At 48.0% G+C, this 12,131-nt stretch overlaps 1 protein-coding gene across 1 annotated transcript in view; it reads left to right on the top strand.

Moving 5' to 3' along the window:
- LOC119390613 (eIF-2-alpha kinase activator GCN1-like) overlaps nucleotides 1-12,131 on the top strand; it is a 298,045-nt gene that overhangs the window by 252,661 nt on the left and 33,253 nt on the right. Inside the window, 3 exon segments of the mRNA XM_049415316.1 lie at nucleotides 1,756-1,959; nucleotides 2,565-2,705; nucleotides 6,060-6,253. Coding sequence (XP_049271273.1) covers nucleotides 1,756-1,959; nucleotides 2,565-2,705; nucleotides 6,060-6,253 — 539 coding nt within the window.

Genomic DNA, 12,131 nt, shown 5'->3' with positions numbered 1-12,131 from the left:
TCGAGCTGGTTAGAGCTCGTATGGTCGTGCGCGTGGTTCGCAGTCGGACTCGCCGCGCTGGTCGTGATTGCGTGTTCTTAGTTTTTTCATGCCTACAGCTATTGGTGTTAAAAAAAATCACATACGTTGATTACATTTCTATGGATGAGGCCGTCCTCAGCTCCGCGTTTCTATCCGTCGACTAGATCGCGGCTGAGCGCGCTAATTTTCGTGCTGCTCGTAAGCATTGAAATAAAATTCTGTACCACTAAATATTTTGACGTTTTTCCTGTTTTTCGGCTCATGCGTTTCCCGTCTCTTACGTTTATTTCTTACGGTCCCTTCAAAAACGTATCAGCGGGGTTCTACTGTATCGGGCAAATAAGAAAGCGTGGATGATGCAGGAACTGTTCACGCAGTGGCTGCTGCAGTTTGACAACACAATGAAGAAGAAACAAAAGAAGGTTATTCTAATTGTTGATAACTGCTTGGCACATATGGTGAACGTGCGTTTGAGCAATGTGCAGCTTGAATTTCTGCCCCCGAAATGTACGTCTTTGCTCCAACCTTTAGACCAGGACATAATAAGATGTGTGAAGGCCGAATTTCGGAAGCGACTTGTGCAGCACCTTCTGATTAACATACGACTGAAGCTGCCCACGGAGGTCAACATCCATCAAGCCGCAGAAATGCTGACAGGGTCGTGGTGGAACATCAAGGCAAGCACCCTTAGCAACAGCTGGTGAAAAGCAGGTCTTCTCGAGACTTCGCTTACGCCGCAAGACTGCGAGCCTACGCCACGAGACTGTGATGACGAAGTGGAGCTCGACCCAGAGGTTTGGAATGAGCTTACTGAGAAGCTCCCGGTAGATGCTGTGGTAACCTTTGAGGATTACGTAGACAGTGACTGCACAGCGGCTGCGTCCGCAGAGCTCACGTGCGGAGAAATCGTGAGTCAAGTGCGTGAGCAAGATTGCTGTAGCAGTGACGAAGACGACGCTGGAGATGCAGAGTCTGGGACAACGGAAGAGACTATTTCCAGCTCGGATGTTGTGGTGTTCCTTGAGAAGACCCGATCGTACCTCGGGTGCTGCAAGGATGTACCCAAAGACATCCTTAGGAAGGTTGCGGACGTGGAGGCATGCATGCACCAGCGCCTGCTTTCTACTCGCCAGAAGAAGATAACCGACTTTTTAAGCAGTAAATTGTTTCCACTCGGTGCCCAGTATTTTCGTTCATTGTTTACGCCCCAACACGTGCACCTCCTGCAACGGTACATTATTTTCGCTGTTGTGTTACATTACCGACATCATTTTACAGTGCTACGATATTTCAGAATAACGAATTAAATTCGGCGGTACCACGAAGTTCGTTGTAACGAGATTCTACTGTACATAAATGCCATGTAGTGGAAGGAGTCTCCTTAACACATTTTGTTCGGCAGGTGTCACGACGAAAATGAGCCCATTCGGCGATTTGTAGGCGCATTGGCGAGGCCATCAAACTGCGTTTTTTGCGCGACGCTATGCTTCGAAAAAAGCTGGGATAGTGCAGCCATCGCCGCTAAAAACACACGAACTTTCAAAGAGCTCCAAAAGTGGACAACTATGTCCATCTAGCGGAAAACATATCAAGCCAACGTCTCCTTTTATGGCCTCCGAGATGGCGGGCGCGCGGCGTCCCCGCCATCTCGGATTCCATGCTCCTTTCTAGAGGAGGCGTTTTTGCCTTGAGCCACACTCATTGCTTTCCTCTCCAACATGTGCTTCATTGCAGACCCTGGACACAAACCAGCAGATTGAGTATGTGACGGACGTGCGGCAAGCAATCCGGTTTGCAGCCAGCGACCTGAAGGGTCAGGAGTACCTGCCAGGCTTCTGCCAGGAGAAAGGAATTTCTCCCATCCTGCCCATCTTCCGCGAGGCCATCCTCATCGGGGTGCCTGAGCTCAAGGAACAAGCAGCACAGGGGCTGGGCGAGGTAACAACACTGGGATGCCTTCAGCTCTTGCTCTGTCTCTTTCTGTTGCACTTTCGGGTGGCCAACAGGTAGACTTGCAGCACTGTTTGTGAAGTGGATTAGCAAGGGATTATACTCTTGTGTGAGGGATATTGAGGTATTAGAATGAGGCTTTATTGTATTTGGAAAGGTGCTGTAGATAGGCACCTAGAGCGGCTACACGTTTGCATAGGGGCAAAGTCCAAACACATGAGTATGTTGACATTTTTTTTTCTACTCACCAACTAGCTATGGTATTGCTAAGCCTGAGGGCCTGTGTTTTACCCCAGCCATGGCAGTTATGTTATGATAGGGTTGGAATACAAAACTGCTTGCCTACGGAGATTTACATATGCAGTTAAAAGATCCAATGTTGTGAAAACCAGTCCAGAGTAAGCAGGTGGGGATCTCGTCGTAAAACAACAAAAGAACACAATTATATTTTTCTTTCTTCTTCGTGGTTTGGTGCTCTTTATATTTGTAAGTAACATTGGAAAATACAAGGTTGGGGTGCTCTGGAGACTTTAGTCTCTGATGGTACAATCTACACTCTCTGAAAGGTGCCGCACTCTCTCTCTATCTTTCAGGTGATCCGGCTAACAGATGCCGCCTCCTTGCGGCAATCAGTCATCAGCATCACAGGGCCACTCATTCGTATCCTGGGTGACCGGTTCAGCTTCAGCGTCAAAGTGGCTGTCCTCGAGACGCTTGCCCTGCTGCTTGCAAAGGTCAGTCACTCGGCATTCCCAAAATTCACTGGGAGGTGTTTGCCATGCTTTACTCCCGAAAGGGTGTGAAACTTCACAGAAACCAAAATTCGTTAGAATTGTTTGTGCCATGGATCCAGAAGGCAGTCATATCAGTTACCAAGTGTTTTATACTGTTGACTTAGCTCGTGTCAGTGCTTGCGTTAATATATGAATGAGTGGCATGCAGACATGTCCTCTCTGGGATGTTTTACATGGCAAAAGTTATTGTATTCACACTGGTGTAACACGCACCTCTCTTTCACATTAATCAGGTCTCAAAGTAGCCTGTGCGTTCTGATCGGATATGAAACCGAAACCATCTTCGCAGTGTTGGTAACTGCATGTTGTTGGAGGGGTCAGGTGCAGTGTCATAGCCATCACAAAAGGGTCACAGTACATTCTGTAGTTCGTTCATATAGTTTCAGTTCACATTAGACTGTGACCCATGTGTATCATCTTGCTCGGCCTGTGAATATGCTTGGCCTTTGAATTTGGCTGGAATAAAAGTCTATTACAACTAATGCTATCATCTTTGTTCCTAACAAAGTGCGAATGGTGACACGTCATTTTCTTTATGAAATTTGATTTCCAAGGAACGTCGTTCTGCATGCTGAAGTTTGTGGCAAGAGAGGTTCGTCAAGTCTTTCTAGTGTGCACAATACTTGTGTCCATGAGTGGTGCAAAGGGAGGAGATCTTTGGCCACATGTTGACGACGAAAGGCTTTCATGAGCTGAAAAGTGAATGAGCTCGCAGACTTTATTAAGCAACTCTTTGTAGACAGAGCTTCTCGATTTATAATATTGAGGCCAGTGATATCAGAGGCAGTTGTTCCATTTAAGCAGCAGTTTCGTTTAAAGAGATTTCCGTTTACTGAGAGTCTGCTGTATTACAACACACAACACTATTAGGGCAGTCGTTCCACTGAAAGATTGCTGCGGGAAGAGTGCATATTTATGTGGATTAACGTGGCTTGAAGGCTGTTGAATGATTTTACTGTGGTTAGTTCTTAATGATTGTAGAAAGGGGTGAAGCAATTAACGTGACTGTGGAACTTTGAATTGGCCATGGTACAAAAGGCAAATTAATCAAAGTTATGAAACTATTCTTCACTGTGTAAGTGAGTTCAAAGTTTGCTTTTGTTAATACAGTGAACTCCCGTTTAGACGAACTCAGTTAAGACGAATTCTCGCTTATGCCGAACAACAGAGAACCGTTTGTTTGGTTTCCCAAAGACTGAATGCGAAAAAAATACGCTTAAGACGAACTGCCCAACTGTACTCTTCTGTTAAGACGAACTTTCGCGGTGATTGACAACGCTGGCGATTCTGTTAAATGAACACTGCAGTCTTGGTGGAGCATTCAGGCGACCGAGAAAAAGCAAAAAAAAAGCGCTTCCCCGAGCAAAGACGCGAAGCAAATCGTGACGCAATGAAAAAGAACTGTCGGCTTTATCCGCCGACAGCAAAGAAAGCAACAAAAAGAGTAGGGGGATTTAGAACTGGGACCCCCAAGCCATTGCGTCCTTTTGTAACCCCCCCTCTTCCCTGTTCGGTTTCCCAGCTGGAGTACAAAGGAGAACAGAAGAACACAAGAGCTTGGGGCCCCTCTGCCATGGTCAGAGGGGCTAACGCAAGGGGAGTGAAGGGAAAAAAATAAAAATAAAGAAAAAGCGACGGGAACAAAACATTACAATCATTACCGAAACCACGTTCCTGTCAGAGGGGTCAGGTGCATTGTCATCGCCATCACACAATGGTGGCCCAGCACATTTTGTCGGTTCGCGTTGGTTCGCATAGGACCTGTGTGCATTGTATCTGTTTCCAGTGGAGTGCAAGTTGTGATGAGCCATTTTGATTATGGAAGTGCACGACAAGGGAAGGCTATTTTGTACACTGAATATAGCTGCATCGTCTCTTTTCCGTGTGTGCGAGGCTTGTGACCGTGAGTAGCGCAATGGGATATCTTCAGCTGCACGTCGATCAGGAAAAGTTACTACGGGCCGAAAACGGGGAAATATCTGGACCTCGAAGAAAACCTTGCACACTTTCTTAAAGGGGTACTGACACAAAATTTCACGGCCGAGATAGCCTGCTGGATCGATTCCCGTGTACGTGCGTGTACCATCTGCAAAATATCGACAGCGAATAAAGCTTGGAAGGTATTTTATATGAATTTTTAAGTTCGCGAGCGCGATCCAGCATTATAGGCCGCACCTAGTGCATTGACACCCTCGGAGGTGACCCGAGGTGACCCCCCTACTTCCCCTACGTAACCATTGCAGCCGGTACAAGTTACGATGACGTCGTAGCGGCCATTTCTGTTTTGACGTGCTTCCCGACGAATCGCTCCTCGCCAGCGGGTCAAACCTGAAGTGATTCGCCACGTCGAAAATTCCTTCGATCCCCGCCGCAAGAAAATTGTCGCCATCAGACGACGATGAGCCCGACGACGACAGACCGCGTGGAAATGCGTCACTGTTCTGTGTGCTCACGTGGCCGAGCGTTTCATTCGCTAGGTGGTGATAGTTGCACCTGGCGGCTTGTCGTTTTTGGAGCTCTGTCAAACCGAAATTGAGGCTGTGTCGGTAATGAGGAGCTTGTAATTAATTATCTGTCGCGCGCTACAGCAAACGATGTGCCGTGTTATGACTAACAGGCCCCCAGCAACACACTGCAGCAAAAAAACGCGGGGCGAAAATTTTTGTGTCAGGACTCCTTTAAGCAACTCAGCATATCATGACTTTGTCAAGGCAATAGCACGCGACCGAGGCATATCCAGAAGTGATCTTAGAGCCAGCAAAACAGGCTCACAGAAGAAAAGGAACTGCCAGGACAATAAATTTACATTATTTGAAGGAAAATTGTTCTTCTCTCTCTTTTTTGTAATCGTCAACATAGGAGCGTGCTACAGTTTTATCATTAAAATGTGGTAGCAGTATGTTCGTGAATTTTTTTATTTTTGAACCCGCGAAATCAGGTTCTCATACAATTCGTGTAAATACTCTGCTTGAAGGCATAGTTTTTAATCTAGATGAGCCAAATAAATGCTTTTTCTTGTCTTTTTGCCCCTATTGTAAGTCTACTCTAGTCAGTGTTTTCATGTAACATATTTAGATGCACTTGGCATGTTAGCATCTCTCTTTTTGGGGGCACTTCTGAGAAGACGAACAGATGAACGCGGTCCCTTCGAGTTCGTCTTAACGGGAGTCTACTGTAGTTCAAGCTTCATTGTTATAATGTTAGCACTATTTCTCTTTGAAACCATTAGCTTCCTTGCAATGGCCATGCATGGCGTTGTGCTTTACAGGAAGGCTTGCTTCTTTGACAATGCAGGTAGGGGTGCAGCTGAAGCCGTTTCTGCCTCAGCTGCAGACCACCTTCCTGAAAGCACTGAATGATGGCAACCGGCAGGTGAGGCTAAAGGCCTCGGTAGCACTTAGCCACCTCATCGTCATCCACACGCGCTGCGACCCAGTCTTCCAGGAACTGCACAACTCAGTCAAGAACCAGGATGATCCCACTGTCAGGTCAGTGCCACACTGGTGCCAATCGTCTGCCATTATATAATGCTCTGTCACAGACAGTGTCTGCACTGAAACCCAGAAAAGATTGAAAATCCAGCAATGTAATTGTTATGTGCTTGACTTCGCCGTAGCCACAAACCACAAGAAACCTTACAGAAAGTGATATCATTTTAAGGGGGGACGCGGCTTTCGTATCGCGAAAAATGGCAAAAAAATCGATTTTTTGAAAATCACATTTTCAGTTTCTGTAGCCCTTTTTATATCCGATTCCAAAATATCTTCACCGAAAACCGCGTAGAAGTGCTATAAAAAAATTGTTGCGCCTGCCGAGGTGGCGAAAATTATTGGGGAAATCGCAAAAAAACACTGATTTTCAAAAAATCATAGCTCCGCAACGACGCCACCGGGCGCCAATATCTTGGGCTCATCGGAAAGCGCATTTCTCCGTCTTCAAATTCCCCGCCGCAGCTGGCTCCTCCCTTCGAAAACAAGCGCACAAAAAGCAAATGTTCGAAGGTCGTTTCGAGCCCTCCGATTGGCCGCGTCCGCCATGTTGCCCCAGCGCGCCTCGCCATTGGTCCGATGCTCGCTCCGGGACATCGTCGTCTGCAGCTCGTGCGTCTCGAGCTCACGGCTGTCGAAAGTCGCGCTACTTCGTTGCGTGTTCGCAATCGCTCTGTGTTCACGGCTCGATAACTTTGAACAAGAACTACGTTTTAGTTTGGAGCTACTAGCGGAAGCTCGGTGGGATTACGATGGCGCGCCGCACTCGTAGCGAACATCGCAAACGCGCGTCTCGGACCGACTTTCTAGCGTTGACTCGTCGGATCCGTGGTTGGAGGTTCTGCTTATGCGCACTTCGGACGTCGTGACGAAGATGATCGCAGGACGACTCTTTGTACTCGCGACCACGCCTTACGAACTTTGAAACATCGGGCACCGCGGCCGGCGCGTCTACTGCTCGGAGTCGTCACTAGGCCTAACTCCGCTCACGGCATCGGCACGCGAGACGAACCTCGAACTTTGCGGGCAAGAGCAACGCGTTAGCGGACTCGCGGCAGTGTGCTTCTTCGCAAGGAACGAAGCGCTTCCCCCGCCGGCTTCTCGGTACAGCGGATGGTCATTTCACGCATCGGCAGCGGACCCCACGGCCAAGCTCGTCTCGCAGCGGGCGCGCGTCGGCGTCCCGCAATGCGACGCCAAACACGTTGCGCGCCTATTTTTCGTCGCCGCACCTAGGCATATTGCGCATCGTCACCGAATGCCGCCACCCAGCACATCGCGTGCCGACTTCCCGGACTATGCGGCCGAGCACTTAGAGGTGAAATAAAGCACCGGTGAGGCAATTTAGGCGCGCTTGGAGCCGTGCGTGGTATCGCCGTAAGCGCTCATGAATCATCTGAAAAAATAAAAGCCTCGCAGAAAACCGTGTCCGCGACCGGGTGAATGATGAAGCGCATCGCAGGCGAGGTTTACAAATTAGCTTGACGAGTGAAACAGGGAGATGAATTCATATCTGCCCAGTTCGCGTCTTGAATAAACTGCTAAGGAATTCCTATTCCACCTATGTCTTGGCCATAACTGCCTGTTATTTAGGAGGAAGTGATAGGTTGCCATGATGAGAGCCGCTTTTAGTATCCTATAAAAATGATTCAATGATCAATTGCAATCAAGACTGTTAATTATGTTAATGAGAGCATGAATACAAGAAAGCTGGCAAATCATCATAATACATGACCTACTTGAATTACAATATCTTGTTTTTTGTCATGTCTATTACACCACTTCATAACTTCGTTTAAATTCATGCTACATGTTCTTTGTATATCAGAAAAGGATTTTAAGAAAAAAGAAAGAAAACAAAGGCACAACCGATGAAAGGCCACATGTGCAGGAGGTCCAACCTTATAAAACACCTTAAAGATCACAATCTTCTTGTGTTTTAGAGAAGCAAGGCACCTCAAACTAAAGACAGGGCACTCAAGAAAGTGCACATTACGAAGGACTCAAAAGATTACGACCCCAGTGCCTTTTGATGAAGTAATATCGTTGGTACAACTTTAAAAGCCGTTTTCTCAAAACGACTTTTCTTGCTTCCTGCTTCGCTTGTTCCGCTGATTTCTCACTGACCGCTGGGTCTATTTCAGTTCCGTTTTTTGTTCTATATTCCTTGAAGCACAGTTCAGGGCGTGACATTCTTGCTTTTTCAGTATGGCGTTTTGATAATTAGCTATTTGACGAGTTGCACAAAGCCTCGATGCCTGCTGCGCAGTCACCTCATGAAAAAGGAAAACTAAAAAAAATTTTGTTGCAAATAAAAAAATCTAAGAATGTCACGCCCGCAACCAGACATCTTAGAATGCATAGCACTTTGAACGAGTTTCCTATCGCATTTTTTAAGCGAGTCAGACTCGGAACAAGAGCAGAAGGTGAAATATATTGTAAATCAAAAAGTTGTAAAGATATATTCATGAAATTTCTACAGTAGCATTAAAACAACATTTCAAATAAGTGTGCCAATTTTCATCAAAATCCATGAAGAAATAAGAAAGTTGGTACCGAAAGCCACGTCCCCCCTTAATATGGTGCATCGCTTTTTTAATACTGTAAATGTGGCATGGCCAGAAAGGCATTATGTGAGGCCAGTTATTATTAAACTGCCAAAACAAGAAAGGAATATGGAGATCGTTTTCTGAACAAGTTCATGCCACAACATTGGAAAAAGTATGCTGAGATCATTGACAGTGATTGTCACGGCAGCATCAAATAGCCAAACATTTCTAGAAAGCTGTTCATTTCATTACAGGAAGGATGCATATGTTTAACACAGCAGGGGTACTTACCGTATATTGCCGATTGTAAGTCTACATTTTTTTTTCATTAAATGGCCTTCCAAAGTCCGGGCGTCGACCTATAATCGGAGTCGACCTATACGCGGAATCGACCTATATGCGGAATCGTGAAGTTGACTTATCTGTGGGGTCCAAACAAAAGGTCGTCGTCCTCGGATTCACCGCTATTCGACGCATCGATAACATCAGCCGCAGAGGCAGCGGAGTCGCGGGAATTGCTATTTCCCAACACGTGCGTGCCGCTTCCGGATCTGGACATTGCGATCTGCTGCGACGATTGCGAAACTATGGAGCGCGTTTAAAAATCACCGCCGCGTGGCATTAATGCAAACTGCTTGGGAAACAAGGTCTCGAAAGCAGCATTTCAAACCTTTGATGGAGGGCTAACGATGCTCTGTGGAAAAAAGAGTACCGTATTTACCCGCATAATTTGCGCCCTCGCATAATTTGCGCACCCCTAATATTTACCAGCTTTGCTAAAGAAAAAATATTTACTCGCATGTTTTGCGCTCCCCGCACCGCTCGAGCCAGCTCGCCGGCGCGCGCGCACGGGGCGAACTTTGGACGGCCGCGCCGCCGCGCCCCGCGGCCCTCACCGAGCAGGCGAGCGCAGTCATACACAAGACAGGCTGCGAGTGCGAAGTCCCTTCTTCCGATTAGTTCGTTCTATTCTCTGGAAACCGCCGAGACCGTACCAACCGTTAATCTGTTCACCGGTTGTCGGAACTGTTCGAGCGTTCTCCCGCCGTGAGAATGCATGCACGCGACACGGCACGGACTACTTTCCGCATCGGAGGCGTGCGAGGGCCAGTCGCGCCAACATTTTCCCGCGCTGACCCTCCTCCTCTGCGTCCGCGCTGCGACGCAGCCTTCGTTGATTTCCGAAGTTTAGGTTTCGCGATCAGCCAGTTGCGTTTTCACTGTTCTCTTGCGCTGAGCTACAATAACTATTCGGCAAAATTCAAGCTCACTGTTATAGAATTTGCCTAAGGAAACGGGAACCGTGCCGCAGAAGAGTTCGCTTTTTAATACAAGACCGGGAAGGAGACCGTTCCGAGGACTGAAGCATGGAAAGTTTCCTGCCGTTGAAGAATACCTTTTCAAATATGTGCGAGAGCTTAGCCCACTGGTATCGCCGTGCCGTGGCACCTCGTTACTCCCAGCATTGTCGCGAAGAGCTTCAAGAAGACGCCTCAACGCACTCGACGGAACCAACCCACGAAACACGAAAGCTCTATAAAACGTTTTATAGAGGTTTATAGAGGTTTTAAACGTTTTAAAGACGTTTTATAGAGGTTATGTGTTTCATGGGAAGGACGACGCGCTTTGGGAAAGCGGTGACAGCGGCCGCGGCGATGATTCTCAGTCGGACTTCTCAACCAGTGATTCTGACTAGACCGCGCATGACCGAATCTGGCTGGTTAAAGTACGTGCTAATTCTGTTAAAAACCCTTCGTTTGCGCTATAATTTATTTTCTTCTTCAATGTATTATATCGCGCGTGTTAGGACTATATATTGTGCGTTATTTCAGATGTGCTCGCGAAATCTCCGCGTAATTTGCGCACCCCCTTTTCGGAGCTCCAAATTCGCGAAAAAAAGTGCGCAAATTATGCGAGTAAATACGGTAATTTATCTTGCAATACACCCTGCAGTTTTATTTTCATACCACAGAAACGATTTGTTGACAAACCATGGGCGTTCCTCGGAAATGCTGGCAGCGCCGTGTGGGCTGACAACACTTCGCTGGGAACTACCGTATAATGTGGAATATAGGTCGACCCCCTTACCTTGACCGGCAAAAAAAAAGAAAAACGCGTAACTGTTGACTGAAGCACTTTATTCAGTCCTCCGAACTGTCGGAGCTCTCCTCCGAGGACGACTGCCTCTCGCTAGCCGCCTCCCACAGCATGTCGTCCTCGGTGCCATCGAGAGCGTTGCTGATGCAGCACTTCTTGAATGCGCGCACCACCATTTCTTCAGGCAGGGACCTCCATGCCTCGGAGACCCAACCAGAAACTGTCGCGAGAGGTGGCCTGCGCAGCCGGCCTGTCGGGGTCCGCGGGTTGTCGCCAGCCATCCATTCATTGTACAACGCACACACACGGTCCTTAAAAGGCTTATTAAGGACGACGTCCAGCGGCTGAAGCGTTGACGTCATCCCTCCCGGGATGACGACAAGATCAGTCTTCCCGTCGCGAAGTGCCTCCTTCACCGATGCCGTCAAATGCCCGCGAAATGCATCCAACACGAGCATGTTCCGGTGCTGTAGGAGGGCTCCGGACCGCCGGTTCCACACTGCGCGGATCCACTCGCGCATTAGGGCCTCGTCCATGTACCCCTTCTCGTTCACGCGGACGACGACATCCCGCGGGAAGGCCTCCTTCGGCAGCGTCTTCCGCTTAAGGAGGGACGCGGCTTTCGTATCGCGAAAAATGGCAAAAAAATCGATTTTTTGAAAATCACATTTTCAGTTTCTGTAGCCTTTTTTATATCCGATTCCAAAATATCTTCACCGAAAACTGCGTAGAAGTGCTATAAAAAAATTGTTGCGCCTGCCGAGGTGGCAAAAATTATTGGGGAAATCGCAAAAAAACACTGATTTTCAAAAAATCATAGCTCCGCAACGACGCCACCGGGCGCCGATATCTTGGGCTCATCGGAAAGCGCATTTCTCCGTCTTCAAATTCCCCGCCTCAGCTGGCTCCTCCCTTCGAAAGCAAGCGCACAAAAAGCAAATGTTCGAAGGTCGTTTCGAGTCCTCCGATTGGCCGCGTCCGCCATGTTGCCCCAGCGCGCCTCGCCATTGTTCCGATGCTCGCTCCAGGAGATCGTCGTCTGCAGCTCGTGCGTCTCGAGCTCACGGCTGTTGAAAGTCGCGCTACTTCGTGGCGTATTCGCAAGCGCTCTGTGTTCACGGCTCAACGATAACATTGAACAAGAACTACGTTTTAGTTTGGAGCTACTAGCGGAAGCTCGGTGGGATTACGATGGCGCGCCGCACTCGTAGCGAACATCGCAAACGCGCGTC

The sequence above is a fragment of the Rhipicephalus sanguineus genome, chromosome 4, assembly GCF_013339695.2.
Source record: "Rhipicephalus sanguineus isolate Rsan-2018 chromosome 4, BIME_Rsan_1.4, whole genome shotgun sequence".
NCBI classification, from domain to species: domain Eukaryota; kingdom Metazoa; phylum Arthropoda; class Arachnida; order Ixodida; family Ixodidae; genus Rhipicephalus; species Rhipicephalus sanguineus.
The sequence above is the reverse complement of the archived record's forward strand: the minus strand, read 5'-3'. Positions and strand labels throughout refer to the sequence as shown.